General features: G+C 50.9%; 1 protein-coding gene across 4 annotated transcripts in view; it reads right to left on the reverse strand.

The window, feature by feature from the left end:
• Nucleotides 1–3,325: 3,325 nt before the first annotated feature.
• The window catches only part of AP2B1 (adaptor related protein complex 2 subunit beta 1), an 82,844-nt gene continuing 61,988 nt past the window's right edge, over nt 3,326–24,181 (reverse strand). For all 4 annotated transcript variants that reach the window (XM_085315525.1, XM_085315535.1, XM_085315507.1 and 1 more), the window contains 4 exons: nt 16,158–16,242; nt 15,316–15,402; nt 7,016–7,170; nt 3,326–5,755 (listed from right to left, as the gene is read on the reverse strand). In XM_085315525.1, the coding sequence (XP_085171651.1) occupies nt 5,681–5,755; nt 7,016–7,170; nt 15,316–15,402; nt 16,158–16,242 (402 nt within the window). In that variant the 3' untranslated portion in view covers nt 3,326–5,680. The remainder of the gene's footprint in view (nt 5,756–7,015; nt 7,171–15,315; nt 15,403–16,157; nt 16,243–24,181) is intronic.

The raw sequence follows: 24,181 nt of genomic DNA on the forward strand, positions 1-24,181 counted from the left end.
GTGCCCGGGGAGGGGTGCAGGCACCGTCTGGGGAGAGGGATGCCGGCGCTGCTCGGGCGGAGTGACAGGCAGGCAGGAGGGCCACCAGCTTCGCCTGGGTCTCCGGGGAGGTGCTGATGGGAAAAGGCCCTCCCATGCCCCCCCTGCAACGTGCTGGGGGCAGCACCGTCACCCTTTCTTTCCCCGCTGCCCAGCAGCGCCCGCACCCCCCCGGAGAGCCCGTCCCTCCCCTGCCGCCGCTGCTCCCCGGCTCTGGGCGCATCGCTTACCCTCCCTGCGCGCAGCCCTTGGGGACCTCCGGACTCTGCTCCCCCCAGGGGGTGCTTCCCTGCGCCTGCCGTCACAGGAGTCGCCATGGGGGGATGCTCCCAGGTCCCCGTGGAGAGGGGCCACCCCACGGGAGGGGCACGCGTGCTGCAGCGCCTGTGTTTTGGGGGCTCTCGGCACCGAGCGCTTTCCTGCACGTCGGACGCTGAGGAAGCAGCTCGTCGCACATCTCTGGGGAGCGTGGTTTGGGGTCCCACCACAGGCTGCCGAAGGCTTCCCCGTGCCTCCCTGCTCCTCCCAGCAGGCTGCCGAATCCCGCTCCAGCTCGCTGCGATGCCGGGGAAGCACTGGGGCGAGCGGCGCATCTCCAGCAGCCGCGTTCACGCTCTCCCGTGCTCCCTCTTGTCCTGCCAGGTGCTGGAGGTCGCCAAGCCCGAATGCCAGCCCTGGTCTGGCCAGGCTCCCCCAGCCTTGACATCCCCCTTGGTCGGGAAAAATCATCTTGGCCAAGCCTTAGGGGCTGCACATCCCCCCTGGCCCCCCAGGGATGGAGAGCAGCATTGGGCTCCTGGCCACCAGCTCCCAGCAGGAGATGCCTGGAGCCCAGGCTGAGGAAACTTCCATGCCAGTCTCTTCCTTCCCCAGGGAAAGGGGATGGCAAACTCGGGGCCACGAAGCGCAGAGCAGCCTCCGCACCGCTCTGTGCCCCATTTGGGGCTGAGCTCCGTGGCAGGAGAAGGGCTCTGCAGCCCCTTTTCCTTCGTCCCACATTACATCCAGACTTTCTGAGATTTGGGGCTTACATCCCTGCGGAGCTGCCTGACGCACGCTGCCAGGGAAGTATTTAGGCGCCCCGAGCTCACGGCAGGTTAGGACCAGTCCCAGATGCTGCTGGTCTTACATAAACCCTGAGCGCCGTTTCCCAGCATTTCCATAAAGCAACCTGCAATGTTTCCAGGAAAGGGCAGGGACGCTGGCTGCATGTGAACTTGTCTGCACAAATTCAGGCTCCAGCCCTGGCTCCGGCTATTTTTAGCAGTTTCCTTCGAGACGCTCTTTACTTGCAGTTTTGTTTGTGAAATTTAACATCTGATGGGGGGGAAGGGAGCAGGGTTGGACCGCGGCACATCCCTGGAGCCTGGAAGGATGATCCCAGCCACAGCGGGCCGAGATAGCTGCAAACGTAAAATAGGCCGTGGAAAAGCTCCTGCGTCCCGGCACGCAGGCAGCGGCGGGGGAAAGCCGTGGTCGGCCCCCGCCTCGGCCACAGCCTCCCGCCCCGGGCAGGTCCCTGCCTCTCCCCTTGCTCCGCTTCTCCATCCCGGGGAGCGAAGGACCCGAAGGGACCTGCTGCGTCGCGGCTCTGCCTAGGACCCAGCACTCGCGGGAGGGGAGGCTCCTCGCCGACCGCACCGCGCGTTCACCCATCTGCCGAGCAGGCCGGGCGATAGCGAGGAAGGAAGGGAGCACCCGTATCCGCCTCGGAGTCGCCCCAAGCTGCGCCCAGAGGCAGCTCCGCTGAGGGTGCAACGGCCCCGGCTTGGGAGCAACGGTCCTTCCTGCTGCCGCAGGGACCAGCATCCGCCCGGGGCATGCACGAGGCCAGCGGGAGCTGCAGAGATTTTGCAGAGCCCTCGCAGCACTTCAGGGGAAGCGAAAGCCCGGGAAGGTGCCAGCGCCGTGGCGCGGGCACGGGCACAGTGGGAGCAGGGACTGGGGAAGGCCGCGGTGACRGCCCGTCCCAGCCTGCAAGGTCACCCGCCTCCCCCGAGCCCGCAGCGCCCGAGGCTTGGCGCTAACGGAGCAAAGCCAGTTCGCGAGGTGCAGCACAGCCCGGGGCAGCCTGGCCCCATTCACGGGGCGCAAGCGTGCCTGCAAATCCAGAACAGCAGGAAAAACCCCGACGGAGCAAGGAGGGATAAACCTTTTGCCTCCTCCATAGGACACAAGGTGGACGGTGGCAGCAACGCAGAGCCCAGAGCATCGCGCAGCATTTTTTCTGCTGGGCTAAAGAGGTTTCAAATGCTGGCCCCAGGCACACAGCAAGGGCTGCCGGGCAGAGGGAGGCACGAGGGGAGCGGAGCAGAGACCCGTGCAGAGACCCACGCAGCCCACGGCTGTGCCGGGCCACCGGGCGTGCACGTGCAGTGCCTGGCGAGAGCAACGAGAGGTTGTTTTAGCTCCAGCCTGCAAGGTGCTGCTACTGGCTGGGGTTTTCCCCCTCTCAAAGCCAACAGCAAAACACACAGACACTTTCCAGCTTCCATATTTGGTGGTGACAGTGGAGACCTGAGGACATCAACGCGCAGCAGGCTGCAGCAGGGGAGGACGAGACGCTGCATTGCTGATGACCCTGCACGAGCCCCTCACCGTGGTCACTGACCATGAATGTTGGTTTCTAATGCAAAAACACCCCCTTGCAGGGCATGAACCTGCCACCCCCAGGCCCTGGAGAAACAGGGGCATCCCCTAATCGCCAGTCCAGAGCCAGCTGGGGCGAAGGAAGGGGGCACTCTGCCTCATCCCGTTTTTTGTGTTGTCCCACTGCTGGCCACGGATGGCTACGGGTTGGGGTTGGCTCAGGACCAAGGTTTCGCGGCCCAGCCTGCCCTGCCAGGAAGGGCCAGCAGCAGCGAAGCCCTGTGGAAGCTCCCAGCACGTCAGGATGGAGAACGCTGGGGCAGAGCAATCCAAACCCCTCACACATCRTTTCCTCTCAAGGAAAGCAGGTCCCATCCCTCCAGCTGGGGACCAGACTGGACTGAATCAGTACCTCCCTCCTCCTCCTGCTCTCCCAGAGACTTTCCGTGGTGAYGCGCTGGTGCCCAGGACCTTTCCGATGCCCGAGATGAGCAAGAGCRGAGCAGGCAGGGACCGAGGGCCTCTCTTCTGGGAGAGCAGCAGATGGCGAATAGAGAGAGATAAATGGCTCCTGAGGAGTAAATCTTGTCCCCTTCTTACCAGCCCCAGCCCTTGGTCCGCGCTCCCTCCAGCGGGCTGGGAGCAGGGAAAGCAGTTCCTCTCCCCAGCCCCGACAGAGCCACACCACAGCCGCGGCTTCGTGGAAATGCGTTTATTGACACGGACGCCAGGTAAAGCCTGAAGAGCAACACAACTACACCGAACGAACCACCGAACGAGCCCAGGCTCCGCCCGGCAGCTCCCTGGAGACGCCCGTCCACCAAGGCCAGGAAGAAGTCTGACAAGGGAAGGGGGTGCTCTGCATCCCCCCCCGGGCTGAACTACACCGACTGGTAAGCAGAGCGGGACCTAAGTGTTCGTTTCCAATCCTCTGCTGCCTCCTCCCAGCCTTGCACCATCCCTATCCTTCCCCCACGGCCCCCAGTGTGAACTGGCACCTTCTTAATAGCTCCAACAGTGATTTTTATGGTGCTCCTAGCAAGGCTTGGAGCAAAGCTTCTCCCAGCCCACGCAGGCAGAGCTCAGGAGCTCCTCCGGCTCTGCCCTGCATTTTCCCCCATGCAGAGGCGCTTACAGCAGGTCCTCAACTCCTTGGGGGTCCTGCAGCTCCCAGCTCTGCTGGAATCTCTTCCCTTCTTTATGGAGGGCAAGGGCTGGGTAAATGCATTTTGGCCTTTTCCCAGCATTGGCTGCTTATCTGCAGCCTTAGAGTCTTGCAGAGGTGTCCTTGTCCTGAGTTCTCCCACCCCAATCCTCACCTGGGCTCTCTGCACCCACAGGGTCTCCCCTGGCTGTGCCAGTGCCTGAGCCCTGAGGAACCATCAACTCTCCTGCCCCAAACAGACAAAAAATTATTGACCTTGGATACGGCATCTAAAAAGACAACATGGATGCTATGGTGGAGAGCTTTGCTCGCTGSGAGGAGATAGCATCAAACTAAGCATGCTGCGGGGAGCAAAGCTGTTCTGGTTAGTGGCTTGGTTTAAGCAGCACAAGCGATGGCCGGAGCAGGGGCATGCACGAGGCTTTGCTGTTGCTGCAGCGCTTAGTGGCTGCAACACCACAGCCACGGGAAGAGGAAGCAGTCCTGGCCCTACGGACGGGCAGGGAACGGGGGGCCAGGGCACTGCGTGGCTCAGGGCAGGGGCTCAGGGCAGGAACCTGCATCTTTGTGTGCGCCTTTGGGCAKAGAGAGCCAAGACCCAGCTCTGGGAGCTGGAAAGGGAAGAAATGCTTCCAAGATCTGCTCGACTCTCAGCTCACCCCAGAACTGAAGCACGCAAGGAAGCAGGGCGCAAMCACCACCAAGCCCGGGCTGCCTCCATCACGCCACCCAGCCTGGCTTCTGGTGCCCATGACGGGACCAGAGAGAGTCAGTCTGGCACCCAACAGCAGCTGTGGGCGCACTGCCAGCAGTGGCCGAGCCCTCGTGGTTGGGCCAGACCCCTGCTGATGCCTCTGGTCCTGCCGGCGAAGCAGCATCACCACGTTCAGATTTACTGCCGTGAGCCTCAGGGACTCCCGGGGGTCACGCAGCGCYGGGGAGCAGGAGTCGGCGCAGCCGAAAAGGCAGGTCGGCCACAACAGGCGCAGGGACGGAGCGGGCAGAGGGGCTCGGGGTGGGTGCGCGCGCACGCGGGGGCCGTACCTCACRTGCTGGCAGGAGCCTTTCACTAAGGGCGGGCTCGTTTCCCTCCTCGTCTCATCCTCCACTGTCCTGTTAGCAGTCTAGGTCCACAGCTCCTCCTCCCTGCACGAGAAGCCTTGCTTCTCAAATCAGCAGCTAATGAGCCAGAGAGATGGTTAGAGTGAAAACACACCATCAAAAACAGAGTTGAGTCTGCCAGCACAAGTGTAATAGAAAACCCTTTCTTTAGGACTTTGTCCGCCTCCACGGACCAAACTGATGGCTCTGTTCCTAGTTCTTAGAGGCCGCGTTCACCCTGCTAGAGCCCAGTTTCCCTGGAGGGCTCCCACCGCTTCCCTAGGTTTGCTTTCCCTTTAAGCCAATTACAATAAAAAAACTCAAAATGTATAAAAATATAAAATAAAGTGCAGTATATGTTTTCGACACTTTTGCCTTGTTTTAATGAGCAGACGTGTGGTTTTTGCTTGTTTTTTCCAACGAGCAGTATTTTACAAAATCTTAACTACGCCTAAAGCCATTTAGAAAACACTGAACATTGGCACAAAATGGAGAAGCCCACAAGAACGGACAACGAGTGAGGGGCGAGGGGGACGGGGGACAGTCGAAGCAGTGGTTACAAAGCTTCCATGGACGCTAAAAATACCAAAGGGGTTTGTTCCCTATCATCGTTAGCACGTGGATACTAATTGCTACCTTGTTTAATCAGTGCGTTTGACTGAAATCCTACACATGAATACGGCTGCTTCCAGTTAGCGTGCTTTTCCCTGCGCCCGGGGCCAAGGAGGATCCGGGACCCCTTGCTCCCTCCTCCTTCCGCAGGGTGAGGCACAGACGGAGCTCCCGTCAGTTCTTCAAGATGGCATCGTAGGCCTGGTAGATGTACTGGGACACTTCGGGAGCTCGGCAYTTCAGAGACAGCTGTGGAGAGAGGGGGAATGGAGGTTAGCACGCGCGAGGCACCAGGGAGAAGCGGTGGATATTCACCTCCCAGAGACGGGAAGCCGGCTGGCTGCTTGGGGCCCGTTCACTGCAGTCTGGCAGCGCTTAACTTGCGCTCGAGCAGGTTCCCGAATTGCAGTGCTGGGCCCAGCACTGCCAACGCAAGGGAGAGACTTCCTAGCGCTGCCAGGAAGACACCTGGACATCTCCGACCTGCAGCGCAGGCTGGATGCCTCACGGAAGGGGCTGCTGACAAAGCTGCCCAGAGGATTTCTTCTGGGTACTGGCACGCTCTCCCCATTACCAACATTGAACTGAGCTGGCTCTGCCTTTTCGGAGCCTGCTCGAAGCAGAGGTAGGACACAAAAGCAMGCTCCCGTTGTGGAGTTCCCAAATTCCTTAACCAGTGCAGCCACCTCCGTGGGCATGAAGAAAGGGGCCACCGCCCAGACCCTGTGATGAGGGACCTGCCTGTCCTTGGGCTGTAAATCACAGCAGGAGGTCGGGAGCTCATTTGCTTCYGAAAATCTGCTATTTGGTCCTGATAGATGCAAACTTGGCTTTCACCCCTCCCTGAAGTGAGGACTGGGCCCGAATGGCTGAGGTGACATTACTCCTTGCACAAACAACATTTTAAAGCATTTTCCTTTGCTTGCTTTCACCATAGGGGTCCTCAGACCCCAGACATCCCTTGAAACTCCTGGAGGAGCCTCCAAGAGGAGAGGAATTGTTTTAAGACGGGAAGTCAGGCACAGAGGTCCTCAGAAGGGGAGAGAGTCAAAGGGAATAGTTATAAGGGTGCATGATGTGGGACAGACGGCACCTTCTCACCGCTTAGAGACTGTTACTGGTACAAGGCCAAAGAGCCTCTGATGTCCAGACAGACGGTCTCCACTGCAGGAGCATGGCAGGGCATAAATTTAGTCTCGTTTACTAGAGGAGGAAGGGCATCCTGGCAATGCTTTCCTGCTAATGTCTCTTGGCTTTATCTCTGGAAACCTTAGCAAATAAGTGCTTGTTGCGGAGCGGGGGTTATCCCAGCTCGGCAGCAACTGCAACGCTACTCTGTTGTTTCTTACTTTTTCCAGCTCAGTGGGAATTCCTGCCCCCAGTCAAGCTACCAGGATCTGCACCAGAAGAGCGCATTAGGCAAAGCAGGGAGCAACTGCTTTACGTGCAAGGTCCATTGGAAGGTCCCCAGCCCGCCCAACATGCCCTCTGCCATCCAGCAGGTCTCACCGTGTAGTTCGGGTTCCCTGGCTGAATGCGAAGCTCAGCCAAGATCCAGATGCCATTGGTGAGTTTCAGGGACTGGTAGAGCATGTCCTGGCCTTCCACGTTCCTCTTGGCAATGGTGTAGACATTGTTGTTCTGTAGTTTGCTGGAGACAGTGTCTTCAGAGAGAAGGGAGAAAGAAAAAATGCACATCTGTTAATCCAGATTCACCATTTCTGAAGAAAGTAGAGCCCAGAGGAGCATTCCTGGGATATAAGCACACAAGGAAGCAGAGACTTCTGTCTCAGAGTTTCTCTGAGGACAGAAGCAGACATGATATGAGGAGAAAAATTCCMATTTCCTTTCACAGGCTCTTTCCTTTCAGCCTGTGATCCCCCGATAAATATTCACCCTTCTTGCAGGGTTTTCACTTACTGCTCACTGCTCCAGATCACGGAGGATTTACTGATTTTATCAAGACAAGATCCTGCAGTTCTGAGAGTAACAGGACTTTGCTGTACTCTAAATCCCCCAGAACATCCAGGCAGGGTAATCCAGAGAGAGCCAAAATCAGAAGACAGAGGCAGGGAAGAACAGAGATTTTCGCCCAAGGCTCATTTGGATGCATGGTTCTCAGGTCCCACCCCAGCAGAAGAGCCCCCTCCCGCCTCCCTCACTCTCATACATAGGTGCTTCCAGCTAGCCAACGTCCTGCAGGGTAATAAAATCCCGGGTAATAAAAGTCCTTTTTCTACGACAACCACCCAAAGGGGGAAAAACCCACAGCGCTCTGTCTCCAGACAGTAAAGGGCTGTAGTATAGTTTTAACACACTGTAAGACCTCAGCGCTTGCAGAACATGTGATTTTACCTGCACAAATATGCGGATGTAACCACGATGCATGCTCTTGCTAAGGAACCGTGCAAAGAAACAGAACAGTGATCAAACCCAGCATCCGGTACCAAAGGCCTCTGGAAGCTGAGGGGTTTCTCAGCCCAGCTTAGAGAAGGGCAAGCCTAGGCCTTGTGATGCCAGGTCACCTTGCATATCTTGAGTGGGAGGCCCAGGGACGAGACACAACCATTCCCACACCTGCCAAACTCTGCCGTCGAAGCCTGGGCATTCTTGATGCCCAGCAGGAGAGGAAATTTAATTTTCGATCTCCAAGTGCTTTTGCTCTGACCACGAGACCCGACTGTATGTGCTAGCTAACACTGAGCAGAGCAGCAGGCCGTTTCAGAAGGGCCACGGTCCATCTTCTCAGCAGAAGTCCCCCAAGCAGCCAGCGCAGGTGGGAGCCCTCTGCCCTCCTGCCTCTCTCCGGGGCCCAGCGCCGTCCCCCGCGAGGGGACATCCTATCATTCACGGGTCCCTTATCAGCAGCTTGGGCACTCTCGACAGAAAGCAGGGGAGAGAAGCGGCCTTAAAACAATTTGAACAGAAAGCCAAGAGACCGGGAACATGAGATCCATTTCAAGGAGTGCAAGGAGCAGGACAGCAGCACAGTCTGCAGCGGCAGAAGCAGCACCTGAAGCGTCTATGCAGCTCTAATTCATACCTGCACTTACAAATACCGACATCTGACAGCATCAGTGATGGACTTGAACGGACACATGTCCGTGCTGGTGCACAGCGGGATGGGAGAAGGGGCTTTGCTGTGTCTGTTCACACACCGGGGAACAAAAAAAAGCAGGACAGAAGGATCCCGCAAATCCCCGTGGCGACGCCGAGGCCTGGACCGGCTTCCTCTCCCCGGAGCAGACGTGATAACCAGTGCCAGGCGACACCCTTGACTGCGTGCCACCTCCAGGGACAGCCTGGACCCCTYGGCCAGCAGCTGCACTGATCCTTTTGCTCCTCAAGCTTCAGAGTAGCTGTTTGCGGGTTGTGGAGGGTTCAAACATCCAGCTACCCAGACAGTCAGATTTAGGTTTCCTTTCTTCCTCAGTTTCTATGGAAACTGGCAGATATAAGTAACTAATGAGATCCTTTGCTTAAAAACCCTCATTCCCTCCGTCTCCTCCTCCCACCCCTACTTCTCCTCTATACAACAAACTCATGCAAATTGGGAAAATGTGTAACAGAGCGCTCGTCTGCTCGCGGGGCACAGCGGCCCGGGAGGGCCCCTTGCTGGAGGGACCCCCCTGCTAGGGAGCGGGACAGACCCAGCACCCGCTTTCTTGTGGCACCCCAGCAGCCCCGCCAGCACCAGCAGCCTCCAGGGCTTTGCGGAAGCACCGCGTTCGGCACAGTGCCACCTCGGAGAGCACGTCCTTGCTGGCAAGGGACACGAGCCACAGCATTAGATGGGACCTTCCATCTGCCCGGTTTCAAGGGGCTGCAGTTAAACCCCGCTGCTCTGAGCCTCTTTGGACACGGCCGAGAAGCGGAGTCCCTGGCAAGGGCTCCGCACCTTTGCCCTGCCGGGAGTTGTTCCCCCCCGCTCCGTTTGGAGACGCCGCCGGATCGGAGGCACTCCCTGGGAGCGCAGGTGCCGGCTCGGGAGCCAGGCGGCAAGGGGGCCAGCGGCTCGCCCCCTGCTCGGAGCGCGGGATCGGGACGGACGCCCGCCGGCGGCGAGAGCTGGGGGCCGTTCCCGACTCCTCTCCCGCAGGCAGCGGCGCCGATCCCTCCCGCGCGAGCGGCATTTCGGAGATCATCGGGCAGAGTTGCCAAGCAACGGTGCCAGGCTGCACCTCGCTGAAGGCAGGGCTGCTAATGCCACGCGACAGCGCAGCCTTTAAAAATACATATATTTGCAGGGAGCTGAGAGCTTGGCCTGGCTCCGAACAGGGCGCACGGAAGCGGCACCCCCGACGGCGGGTGAGCCAGGAGCGCACGAGCCCCTTCTGCAAGGCGGCGCGGCCGACGGCCGGCCTCGCAAAGCACCTYGCAGCAGGGCTGCTTCTTTTTCCTCAATGCTTATTCTCACGTTAAGAGAAGCCTAAGCACAACGTAAGGACACAGAAATATTTCCCATCATAAACAGCAGGGAAGTCTCCAACATCAGTCCATCTTTTGGGTTTTTTTTTTTGCAGTTTCTTCCCTACCCGAGTCCAACAACGAAACAGCACACGTGGAAGGACGAGCAAASAGCCGGACAAAGCCGCCTTCCCTGCACAAAGTAATCCTTTTTAAGCATGTGATTAAGTCTTCTACACATCAGATGTGAGACATTCACATCTCCAACGTCCAAGATATCCAGTGTGCCACACRGGCAGTTTTTCGCAAAGGACATGCACAGCTCGTAGGATTAGCGCCGAAGGCACCTCTCTCTCCCCCGAACCTACGAGCACTGGAAAGGAGGAAGAAAAACGTCACCATGTGTTGCGATAGCCGAAAATATCTCTGCTCCGTTTCTAGTAACTCTCAAATGGTTCTGAGCATCCAGCCAAGAATTGCATTCAAATACCAAACAAATCGGCAAACTTGGATCCAGCAGGGAGGGATGTTGGTCATTTCCAAGATGTGTTACAAGCACGGGGGTTTTARTTTACTTAATGATCAAGAGGAAGCTAATAGATTTGCAGAGATGCAAAAAAAATACCAGGGAAACTTGCATATGACTGTTTCCCAATTTGTTTCAGCAAGAAAATCCAATTTCTCTTTCTTAGTTCTAGCATTAGCAAATTACATTGGCGGGGGGGGGGGGAGGAGGAAATCAAAATGACCAGCACGTACCAATAAAGCCACATTCAATTCAAAACAACGAAGTTGTCACTTCACATCATAGTTTGGAGGCCAGTAATAAATCAGCAAAAACAAAGTTACCAGAACTGCTGAACAGCACAGCAGCTAAATTACACCCTGATTAATAGCATTCATCTGCATGTGCAAGTCAGCTTGTGCCACTGTTGTAGCTGCTCTTTCACTCAGTGGGCTTGGGTAAGCAGAATAAAATAAAATAAAATAAAATAAAAGTTAATCTGATTTGCATATTTTAGCTTAATCTAATGGTCTTTTAAAATGTAATCAAACTTAGCATGTTGGAAAAAAACAGAGTCAACAAGGCAGAGCAAATTTTAGTGCATGTTTAGCTGAGAGGGAAACCTCGGTTGGTACAGCTTGTCAAAAAAACCACTCTGCTATTCGAGCTATATAGGTCTATGAATATTTTCATGCATGGATGACACAAACACTGGAGCATAAGCAAGACTCCTTAGCAATCATTCATCTGGTACACAAAGAAGAGCGTTAAAAACCTTACGATTCTACGGCCCTTCCCAAACCCTGCTACAGCAGGCTCTTTGGGCTCGCCCAGCTCTGATTCAAGTTAACATTAGCTTCATAAGAAATGAGAACGCAGGGTGAACCTGCTGTTTTTATTACAAGCTATATTTCTGAATATAGCTTTTTCCACAGCAGTATCATAATGACTTATTAAAGAGGTAGATATGTGAAGCGGAGCTCTAATGAAAGCAAAAGGGGCACTGCACCACCAGCGCACCTTGCCCTGTAAGATGGCTCCAGACAGACTCMCTCCTCCATGGCCACACACCCCGGCCCTAAAGAGTGGCCTCAAGACAGCTCCTCACTCCGGCAACCGGAGCCCCAAATCCTTTCTCCGGGGATAAGCACGCATCCCTCACCGAGTCGCTGGGAACGGTGGGAACACCTTCAAGGGCCCAGGACTTGCTTATTTTTGAAATGAAGATGCTCGAGTCAGGGGTCAGGGTGGCAGGCTCCGGGCATTTAAGGTGTCAGCAGTCCGTCTGCTCCTCACCCGCGCGGTGCCTTATCTGCGACCCCTGCTCACAGCGCTCGGGGCCGTTACCTGCAGTGGTTCTCGTGGTTCTTCTGCGCCCGCAGAGGGGTGAACTGTGGGGACAGCAGCTTTTCCTMCCGTCCCCATCGCAAACCGTCACAGTTGAGTCACAGTCCCGAGCCCTATCCGGTTTGCCCTGCAGGCGCACGGTGAACCTCTTCAAAGGCCTTCGAGCACAGGCTAACAGCGAAGCATCTCCGCTGGCGGCACGTGCGTGTCTACCTCCTTTTGGTGCGAAGAACAGAAGAAATAATCTGGGGAAACCTGTGGTTTATGCAGCTGTAAGACAACTCGCACACTGTCAGACAGCCTTGCGTGTACAAGAAATCACGAGCTACCTTCTTGACTGATAAAAGCCAGCTCTCTAAACCCCTTTCCAAGCCTGCTCTAGTTTTGTTCTAAAAAAATTAATTAAAATCAGCATTCCCTGATTAGCTGGATGGCAGGACCCCAGTGTCTGCACCTAAACTCARCCCTTCTCACGAGGTGTGGATGCAGGACGGACCCGAGCACTCGGGAAAGCGAAGGCCGTCTGCAGCGAGGAGAAGAGGAGCCGGGCACGCAGGGGTGCAGGGGACTTCTAATCAGCCCACTGCCCCGCGGCAGCCTGCGCGCGGCTCAGCACGCTCCGCTCCATCCGCCCGGCGCCTGCTGCTGCCGCGCTGCTCGATTCGAGCGGCTGGTTGTGCTGTGATTAGGGCACATCAGCTGGGGAGCAGAGCTATTTTTAGCTCGCAGCTAAATCCGTGTTGTTGGGCTGGAATCAGCTAGACTGAAGCATGAATGGCGCGGTGAGTCCCCGCGCCTGAGCGGCAACTCGCCACCAAGTGGGTGGGCTCACGCTAGGCATGAATTAGTTACCCGGGCGGCTGCAACAGGAGGGACATTGATTCAGGTGGTGGCCTGTGCACTTCTGGGAAGCCAGCAACTCTTCGATGCTTTTCATCTGTGTCAAGGGGCTGCAGAAAACCCAGCACTTTTGAGYTTTAGTTAGGAGCTGTTAAAATCTGCAGATTTGGGGCTGAACAGCTTTGCCAAGGCAGCAGGTGCTTACCTTATTTTATGCCAATGGGATGAAAGCTATCTAGTGGCAGCACTTCATCAATGATCAACAAACCCATCAACAGCACAGGTTAAGAGCTTTAGTCTGCTTAGGTGTCTCCAAAAAGAAAATATTTTGAAGGTGAACCAGTCTATCCTCCATAAAGATCAAGTGCCTAAAGATTTCACATACAACACAAAGTTGCTATACTCCAAAACCAGGAGGTACCTTAAAATAAAGCTATTTTCACTGGATTTCAAGTGATCAAGATTGTGAATCTTGCAAGATTACTGCCCTGTTGCAGCAACTGACCCAATACGCACCCCTGCTCTGGTATAAACTAGCAGCAAGACGGATTAAACCTTCTTCCAAGCTCACMCACTTTATTCTGCCTCTGCCCTGGTGCACACATACATAGAGCCACTTACCACGTTTCCATCCAGAGCATGTAAATCTAGCCCTCCACTAGGTTTCAGGCCCAGCTGATCCTTGTACAGAGAAGCTTCACACTGTTAGGAAGGCCACTACTAGAGGGGATCACTCTTAGACTAAAGCAAGGTGAGCAGCAGAACTACTGAATCAGGATTGAAGTGGCAGCTAAAACCCAAAAGGCAGAGACAACCACACAAGATTTCCCTAGTTTTTCCTCCTATAAGCTATTGGCCTACTTTTTGCCAAAGCCCAGGTGGTCAAGGAAAAAAATTTGCCTATAAAGTTGCAAGAAGAAGGAGGTGTCAGCACAGAAACAAAACCAGAAGCTTCATCTGATAGAAGTGTTTGAAATCTGTTTATCAGATATGACCCACTTTCTCCCAAACATAAGCCAAAGAGGCTGGTAGATCCTGCATACTTTGGAGCCTCCCAAGTGACTGATCACACTCCAGAGAGACACTGTTTTCATAGCTCTTGCTAAAACACAGAAAGAAGCTTCTTCCCAGCTGAGTCCTGGCAATGGCTGCAGATAGCACTGCAGAGAAATTGTGCTGTGTTACTGCACTCTCCTTGCAAGCTATGTGTTACTGAGCAGCATCAATCCAAACAGGCTTGGCCAAAAAATCTGGCCTCTGGCTGGCGAAACACCCTGCTCCCCCAGCAAGGGGCACTACCTGTCGCTCCTCCTCAAGCGCGATGGGCGTGCTGACCAACCAGCTGGTCTGCAGGACTCCCGGGCCACCATGCCGCAGGTGCTCATCTCTGCAGCTACACAGACTCCCTCTCTCCCTCCCAGCTMTGTCCTCCACTAACCAGGATCACAGCACACCAGCACTGGAGATGAGTTATCAACATTTCTAACAGGAGATGCAAAGAGCTCCGGACAGTGTGGTTAGGGCACGACTGTGGCAGACGGCATGATCAATGACGGCACTGCAGCGTGGGTGGAGAGACCGATGCCAAGCTCAGACTGGAGCAGAGGGGCAGCCGGGGGAGGCGCAGAGGTTGTTCTCATTTGAAACCCCACAGTGAGATCAAGTCATAAGGTCTGACAGCTGCTATTTCTTCCCCTCTCTTGCATGTTACATCTTTTATATTCCAAAATAGTAATAATTATGAGCACAAAGAGACCCATGGTTTCTGTCTACAATTGAAGCAAGAGGGTGTTCATTGTGTAATAGCAGACATGAGAGAATAAAAAGGTTACATGGTTTGTAATCAATAGASACACATTTTTTCCTCTAAAACACAGCAGCTTTTGGTAGAATCTCTTGGCTCCTGCCCAGACCTCTCGAATCAGAACAAAGCTGCTCTGCTGGCCACGTTCCACTTTTTACACTCCCTCACCCTTCAGCAGTAATAAGGTCATAAGCACAAGTAGGATGCTCACAAACGGAGGCAACTGGATGACTAAACACATAACCGAATGGGATAGAGTATGATCAAAACACATCAATATATCAGCTAATAACAGCAGACCAACTCTCTCCTCTCACATGGCTTGTCCTCCACAGATGTCAAAACATTTTTACAGTGGTACATAAGATTACTCTTTCAAATCAGAAAGGAGAAAGTAGATGCTAMAAGGCAAAGTGACTGGCCCAGAGCTAGGCAGCAGGTTAAAGGCAGGGCTGGAACACATCTCCTGACTTCTACTCCTGTTCACAAGTGCTCTTTACACTGGTAATAGCAAGGTGCATTAACAACATGCACTAGCAGCATGATGGCCCACAGTAGCAGGCCAGGATTGATGAACAGCCCAAATACAGTATTCAGCTCTAYTTAAGAACAGCTTTACAGATGAAGCATAAAAGAGAAAACATGAATACAAGACGCAGAATGAAAGGAAGAAGCAGAGAGGTAAAATCCTAAGACCCGGGATTCTAGACATGCTTTTATGGACTCAGCTAAAGCTTTTGATTTAAAACAAGCCCCAGGACCCGAGCTTACAAGCCATTCTGTTCACAAACGCAATACTCATCTATCCGTTATCTAGACGCAATGCTATTAATAAGGTGATGTCTAGTGACCATTTATCAAAGGTGCTGCTCAAGGCTCTCAGCACGGTAGAATGAAGCTACTCACCGGCATTCAAGTGGCAGTCTTTAATCTGGAACTGAAGCTCGTTTTCATTTGGAATATCTTTCCATGTTGCAAGGAAGACTTGGCGCTCTACAAACAAGAAAAGACAATCAGCACTCCTGGCTCCTCGCAGGATTGTAGCATTAATTAAGTCACCACAGAATGATACAAAGTAGATACAAAAACAAACAAACAAAAAAACCCAACCTTTTGGTCATGTTTTGCCCTGCCATGGTCAGATCCAGGATTTGCTCCTACAATAACTTCATAGTCTTACTGTAAAAGCAGCAAAGCTTTGATGGTTTTCAGAACCCTCAAAGCAAAGAGGGTCTTTACCCAAACCAAGAACAAGTGGGATTTGACAAGAAGGAAGGAGACCCCCCCACACACGCACACAAGATCATTTTATGGTGAAAGGAAAGATGCTGCTTTTCCAAACAACTTCTCAGCCAGTTCAAAGAACAATTTAATACAGGAAAACAGGAACACAAGAGTTGCAATGCAAATATTATAGGGGAAAATCYTAGATCCATTTAAGCAAGCCATCCCTTCAATAAAACCAAAAATCAATCTTGAAGGAAAAAGAGTCACCCTTTGCCTAGCAGAGAGGGTGAGAGCAGAGRACTTTGGCTCTGGAAACAAAGCTCTACGGATATTGCAGGACAACAGACTATCAGTGGCTATCAAACCACTGCTAACCCTTGAGGTTGCTGAGATACATTGGCATGAAGATAATGGCCAAGCACACGTGAATCTCAGCCATGGGACATGGTACAGACGTGACACCCAGCTGGGCACTACGGCTTGGCTTGGCGAGGCTGACCACAGACCTAAACAACACTCACCCATTTTGCCATCCTCTACGAAAAGCACGTTGAGAGGAATTAGGCAGCTGAAGTAAAAGACATCAATGTTGTTTTTCACAGCCACCTGTTACAGAAGAAACAGGGCGGGTTAAAGCTGCTGTGCTGGCTGTAAGTACAAAGGGATCCCAAGGCCTTGCACAGTTATTTCCCACCTGTGCATGCCGGAGTGCTCTCTCCAAGCAAAGGCAAACTCTGAAGAGGGGACTATCTGGAGATACGCTGCTGAGCTGCAGGGCAGCTCTCACACAAAGCTCAGGCTCAGTACACTGCACTCGCTYTATTTTCACTAAAAGCTGCTCAGTCATTTCCTGCGAGCACTTCACCATGCTGCATCAGTAGGATCACAGCCAGCATCCTTGCCTCTTTCTACTTTTGTTCAGCCTTGCCCTCCCCTTATCTCCTCCACCTCCTCTACGTACTCATCTATTCTGGCTGCATGCAGCCGCTATCAYGTCTATCCTCCTGTTGCACGTGAGCTTCTTCACCTCGATCTCCGTCACGTCACCCTTGTAATTCCCAACCTCCAAACCCCCACACAGTCTCTTGTTTTACTCCAGAATCTTYGTCATTTTTGAACTGCAGATTCCTTGTTTAACTCTATTTCAGCCTCTATAAAGCCGGAAGCTGGTCCACTTCTGCTGCACTGTCTGCACACTCCTGTAGTCTCTCTCCAGTCTACTGCCTTCACCCTCACGCAAGTGGTATAGAGAACATACTGTGGGTGTTTATTCTGTGCTTGGCTGAAAGGAGGAAGTTCTGCTCTAGAGCAATCAGGGCAGGTTAAAAAAAAATCACTGGACAAAAGACTTAATCCTCAGTGTCATTAAACTCTGTCAGCTGGGGAGATGCACCGGATTGCCCTTTCTCACCCATGCTTGCCACACTACTGACTAATCTCTGCTAATGTAGGGAGCAACCTCAATTCAGTTTTCCCCAGGTTGAGAGCTGATGGTACAGCAGRAGCAAACCAGAGGTCTGAGAAAGTGCACTGTCATAACATAGCACAGAAAACGTAGCTGTGGGCTTTTTTCTATGCCGCTCACGCTCTCCTCACATCATCCAGCACAGCAATAACCTGTCACTGGAGTATAGTTCAGCAGACACCCGCCATTCCCTGCAATGGAGGAAACTTGGCCTGTAAGAGGGACCTAGAAATGAGATTGTGAGGGAAGCCCTGAATTTCAGTGGCYGTTTGAGCTCCTGCTTCCTTTGAAAAAAATCCCAGACAAATTCTCTGATTTGTCACCCAGCTGAAACACAAACCAGACCAACCTGAAAGCTGAGCCAAAGAAATAAATTTGCTGCTGCAAAGACTCATGCCACGACAAACTCCATTCACATTAATAATTACATGCATTAGTGATTTGCTGAGACAATCTACTGTCCAACAGCAGCAGGTTTAGAAAGAAACCCCCAGGTGTCTGTAAGAAACAGCTGTGAATAGACACGGAAGGCGAATAAACCAGAGGATTCACACAGAAGTCAGCTGGTTAGACATACACGCGAGCCAGAGCATAAGTGCTAGGAGACAAGGTTCCCAAACGAAGAGCACCTCCATCAACTGGGAAGGTCTCAGAAGTGCAAAGAGTAACAAAAGTGTGTATGTAAGAGTCTGTAGGGTTTCTACTCTCAGCCACCATCAAAAGTAACAGCTTATATTTAATTCCCACAGTGCAAGTCAGCTTTTAAGAAGGGATTAGTTTAAAGTCTCCTAGAAACATGTGAATTATGGTGCACCCCTCCCCACCTCCCCCCCAAAAAAAAAGAAAAAAAGAAAAAATAAATARATCGAGAAATCCACATAGCCCTCTGTAACGGGGAGCTGTCACATGCTCTGACTGTTGGCGTCATATTTGTGAGTTTGAGTGTTGAGAGCTAGAATGGAATATTACAGCCAGCTCTTTAACATCTTACTGCTGCTAGAGACACCTAAACCAGAGGGGCAATAGCAGGTTGCTGGATGGACTTAAGTGACTCACATCTGCAAAATGCGATTAAACGGAGTCTGGGTGAGCAGCCAAAAATGCACCTCTGAATCTCAGAGGGGAGAGTTCTGGAAAGGCAAGCAGCATAATCAATCCAGATGCTACACTTGGATGCAACAGTCATAGAGACAGACTGAAAGAAGGAAAATTTAGGCTAARCCTCTAAGAAAACTTGACAGTGAAAATTATTAAGCAGCATAAAATTCTCTGGAGGAAGAGAGAAGCTCCAGTGCTTGGAGTATTTAAAATCAGCCTTTACAATGCTCTCAGTAAGGTGTACTGTAGCAAAACAACAAAGCATAGCAGGGACTACACTGCAAGATCTAAGATCTTTTCCAGCTCTGATTTAATGATTAATTGCCTTGCCTTAGAACAACAGAGATTAGTTAGCTTTTGTAGCTAATTGTTGTTGCCATACAACAGCAGCTACTTAGGAGAAGGGCTGGAGAGAAGCGCCTTTCTCCAGTCACGGCTCCAGAGGCGCACATCGAATTAATATGCCAACCCTGTCCCTGCAGTTATAAAAATGCTATAAAAAGGTATCTGCTGACCTGCTTCTCAACTCTGCAGAAACATCCCGAGTAAGCTGCTTTGATGTGCTCTAGGGAACTATGCAATTAATGTGCTCCAATGTGCCGCTTCTTTCCAATAAAGCGCAGCAAGCCACCCTCCAGCCTTCCTACCAAATTTCATCACTGGCTTCAGTAATGACATCATGCATCACCATGCAAGTATCTGCAATGACGCAGAAGTCAGTTGTTACAAATAACTTTGCAAACAGGGAGGGGAAGAGCCACAGACCCATGTCCCCCTCCTTCAGATACCTATAGCGCTGGGACAAGACTGGTAAGTTTTTCTGAGCAGCTTCCATCATGCAACACCACATCCTCCCCCCCTCAAAACAGCCAGGCACACAGCTGTTGGTGCTCCAGTCTCCAAGACCTGGTCCACGTAAAGCRGCCTGCAGCTAGCTGGACAGCAGAAGTCACACCAAGAGCAGATCTGGAGGCCTTGCCAGCTCATAACACCTTTCCAAGCGTCTCAACCTTTTCACTGCCACATCAGGAGCACCCAGTGCCACCTGACAGGCTATAAAAGCAACCTGAGGCAGAAAGCAGATCTGGACTAGAACTTGAAAGAAACTGAGTAGCTACTTTCCAAAAAAAAAGTCTAGTGCTCCTTAAGTGAGAACATGGGTCTCAGACAACCAATGATATTTAAAATGATATCAGTAGCTGAGAAGTCTCCAGGTTAGATAAGCTTGAAAGAACCCTCCACTTGCACTCAAATAAATCCTCTGGTCCTGTGGCTTTGCAGCTTTAACCCGCCAACCTGCACATGGACTATTAAATCTTTAACAAGACCTTTAGCCTCAAACATTTGAGAGTTGAGACAAACATTTTATATCAAAATGGCTTTCCATCTGCAATCTTATTTGAACGAAGAAAAAAATGAATGAAATGAACGAATGAAAAAAATGTGAATTCAGTCTAGCAGACTACAAAGCTTCTGAGGGATAAAATTCAAAGGTGCCAGATTTTCATGTGATGCTTCACTGCAGAGAAGGTCTGAACCCACTGGAAATTTGCACAAGGTCACTTACGTCCTGTTTGTGTTCCTCTCACTAAAGGAATYGGTGTCCGGAGAAATAACCCTGGAATACATTTGCTCTCTTGCAGCATGAGAACCATTYTGACGCTTTTCCTGCTGTGAAACCCTCTGATGGCCAACATGTGGTATTCTGGGGAAGAGGTATGTCATGATAATAATGTCAAACAATTTCTTCTAGTGTAGGTTTCTGATGCTTTAAATCCCAGACTCGAGTATATGAACTAACTTTCTAAGTTGGATCTGAAAGCACACACAGATGCTTTCCATCAGCACTGAATACACAACATACCCACTTGGAATTGCATTAGCACCTACCCTAAATTAAGGATTTACTTAGAGTTTGGTTTGGCTTTAACGTCTGGTAACAGCCAAGCTGCTAAGGCAAGAACTCTCCTTTGCAAAGTCTATTTTACCTCTGCCAGGACAAGGTCGTGGTTTATTCTGTGMCTGTCTGCTGCTCTGGCTGTCAGATGCCTCCAGGGAGTGCTATCTACTTTACTTCATTTTGTTTGACAGGTTGGGCTCTTGGGATCCTACAGGCGTTTGACAGCCGCTGCTAGCCGGGTGCTCTACCTACAGGCACAAATCTCGAGCTCAGGCAGTGGCACTGCACGCATGCCAAGCAAGGCTGGGTGCTGCGCCCTCGGCGGCAGCTGTCACCTCCTGGCACGCCATTTACGTCAATGGTCAGGGAACAGCAAGTCACTGAGGAAGAGCTCTGCTCTCATGTGTGTCTGGCTGTACTAGTTCAAAATGCACATTTTATCAAATGTACTCCACCATGTGCCAGACCTGTCCTTAATCAGGAAGCCAACAGCTTTCCACAGTGGAGCTAGGAACTGGTTGCAGACTCCAAGCTGTGATTTAAGTGTTTCCTTCAGGGAGCCTTTCAGGGTGGGCTCTCTTCTTGCCGGAATAAGACCTTCTCACTAGCAGAGGCTGTTAAAAAAAAAAGATCTAGGCAACAAAACCAAGAAAACATCTTTCACTTCTAGTCACCCAGGAAGTCTATTACATGGTAGTCGCTCCAGTAAGTCTGACCCTGCTCACGCAGGCAGATATTGTGCTATTTATCAAGCAGGCTCTGAAAGCAGAACATCTACTGGCTGGACTTGGCTGCTCATGGTAATTCTCAGCCTTGTTTTTATTGAGTTGAATGTGCGAAATCTGTTTCAAACTCTGAAGACTCTGCCTTTGTGACCTGAGATACAGCAACACTTCTCACGAATGAGACCTCCAGCACTGCTGCCTGACAAGTGAGAAGCTGAAGAAAGGAGGAGCACAGGTGATGAGCTGCAGCAGAACTGAGTGCTGAGGGATAAGTATGATCTAGCACATTAACCAGACCAATCTTTTCTCATTTGTCTTTGGAAAAATAATGTTTTGCCAAACACATTGGAAGAAGCAACTAAGAAACATTCTGCAAGTCAGATGGCTTTAGCAGCAAGGGAGAGGTCTGCGTTTCCAAGTGTCACTTTCCAGGAAGAAATGCAGTTGCAGATCAGTCCCTTCCAATGCTTACCAGTCCAGCCCAAATGATTTTAAGGGCCTTCTGGGAAACTGAAGTCACGTTTCTCTGGGCTGCGAGTTCAGTAGCTCCCCCCAGGTCATGTCAGGGAATGGGACGCACTGACTGTCAATTTTGAATGTTTTTCCCCCAAGAATGCCAATGTTCCAGGCTTGGGAAGATGCACTACTGCTCCAGGAGTCTCTAGCTTGTTCTCAGTTGTATCAGCTCCTGCAAGTGGTCTTTACTGTGAGATGGTAACTATCAGATCTGTGCCATGACAAGCCAGGCCTGATGCCTGAAATTCTCTCAGCCAGCTGGCTCCACTTTACCTCTTTCCAGGATTAGAGGAGCAATTCTTGGATCACAAATGTACAAAATTGAATATTCCAATTCCACAATATCTCATAGCCCTTGGTAGGCCATTCATTAAGAACAGTGACTCTCTTTACCACAGAAGACCTCCATCCCAGGCATTTTCTTACTCCAAATCTGTCTCTAAGCCCAGAAAGAGTCTGCAAAGAACTAAGATCCCTCACAACGCAAAATCACAATCCATTTTTAGTTTTAGAGCTCAAGGTCTCATATACGTGGTGGCAAAGATACCTCATCTCTCCCTCAAACGACAGCCCTGATGGGCTTTAAGTCATCACATAGGTTTCACAGCTTCAACTTTGACAAGGCAACAACAGGACCCAAATAAATCTGTGCAACCACCGGAGCTATCTGCCTGACTGGCAACCAAACACTTTTGATGTCAAAATAGACTCTCACATGCCTTTGTGCAACAGYCTGTAATTGCTTGTAATTGTCATGCTCTGCAGAACCAGCTCTGGGCAGGTGGACTGCAACACCCACAAGTGTCAGGTAGCTGCTGAAAGGCTGACATGTTCCCCAGCCGCCATCCTCAGCAGAAATTAGCAGTGCACCAACAACCACCGCAGATTTTCTTTAGCAACAGATATGCTTTGAGGGCATCCTGACAGCAGCTTTTTTTAATTTCGGAGAAGTAAAAAGAGATGAACCAGAGAGTAGGGACTGGAGTCTCTCTAGTCTACAGTGCTGGACCTATTCTGACTTTGGCTTTACCCTTTTGACTGGGTGTTGAACCTGACTGAACTTTGATTTCAACAAGTCAAAAACACTTTCATCACTACTTTAGGATGGGAAGGAGAAGCCTACTAGTTGTTATCACATGCAGCAAGACAAGAGAGTCTGGCAAACAGAGAAGTCTGTTCATTTGGCCACTATGATTACCTTCCATTTAAGTAAGCCTCGGAAAGTATTTCAGTCCTCCTCCCCTTTTTGTAAAAATGGCTTTTTGTTAACTTGTTAAATGTTTTAGTTTCTTTCTGTGATTACAAATGTTAAGATTTATCCAGCTGTATTCAGTGAAAGATTAGAAACAGTAATCAAAATATAACCTGAACAAGACTTGAATTCAGTACTTCTGAAATAGTTGCCTAAGGAATGTACTAGTGGCCTTTGAAGTTTCTGATTAACATGACAAAAAGTTGAAAGCTATCAGTTTGGTTACCTCAGGACTTATTTTTCTGTTACTAAAACAAACAAACAAATAAAAAAAAAACAGAGTAGGAGATGAACATAAGGTCCTCTAGTTCAAACCAATCCTGAATTTTACTTCAATGTTTCCAAGCTCAGAAAAATTGCATTAAGCAAACTCATCCTGGAATTGTGTGTTTTGGTTCTTCAATGAATACAGGGACGTTTGTATTCTCTACTCCTATATTATGCTATAAATTGTTCCCTAAGTAGGTCACCAAYATGATTCCTGAATGTTTCAAGACAGATAATTTCTACATGAATTCACAAAACATTAAACCAGAGCCTTGCTGTCAGGGCAATGACAGATCTCCATCAAACCCACTGCTGTCAGGAAAGTAAGGGGAGTGCTCTTTTTAACTTGGCATCTGTTATCATGATTCAACTCTTTGCGGAGAAATATACTATTGCTCCATATGGCAGCTTCTCCAATTGTAAAAGGGCAGCCAACTTCTATGGCAATGAGATAGCTAGCAAATTAGCAAGCAAGTCTGGCACTAATGAATGCTCTGCTATCTCAATGTAAGGTAGCTGGAGGTTTCCTCCCATGTTTTCTCTTTGCTTTGTTCGAGCAGAAGATGYTCCAAGAAACAAACTGTGTTCTGATTCCTTCAGAGATTTAATAACCCAAATACTTCATTTCCTTCCTGATCAAAGGAAGCAGCAACTTGAGAATGCCTCATTGAGGGAGTCTCCAGTGTTATGGAAGCAGATCAGTACTCAGAGCTCCTACACTTCCAAATTTCCTTCAGAAAAGGTGGTAGAGTTTACAACAGCTAACCCAAATGCAGTGATATAACCATATGCTTGTGACCTGGATGCAGAGGGAATTCAGCTTTTCCCACAAGCCCCAAAAGCTCTCTGTGAAAGACAGCACATGTTATTCATTCACTGTCCACATGCTCCCCCGATCACACGACTGAGCTCAGAGCCGAAGTGTAGGACTGCTCGCCTGAGCACCAGAGAAGCTATTTTGAGTTGTTTGCCCAAAGACTCATCAATAAGTCATAAGCCCCAGAATGGGGAAGTCAAGAAAAGTGAAAAAAAATATAGTTGCTCAGGCAGAATAAATAGTAACTTTCATGTCATTCTTTTAAGCTAAAAAGAGTACGAGCTGCTTCAAAACGAGATATACTCCCTTCTGTGGACTGCTACGCTACAAGAAACCAACCTAATTTCCATGTCCCCTAGACATGAGGTGAGCAAGACATGCAACAGTACAAGTTAACTGGACCTTCGGGATATTGGGAAAATCGTCATTGAGGACCCAGCTACGTAGAGCAGAGACAGGAGTCACTTACTGAGCTGAACTCCAGAGAGTGACTGCACAGGACAGC

Source organism: Rhea americana, unplaced genomic scaffold (assembly GCF_003343005.1).
Source record: "Rhea americana isolate MKP2758 unplaced genomic scaffold, rheAme1 scaffold_111, whole genome shotgun sequence".
Lineage (NCBI taxonomy): Eukaryota > Metazoa > Chordata > Aves > Rheiformes > Rheidae > Rhea > Rhea americana.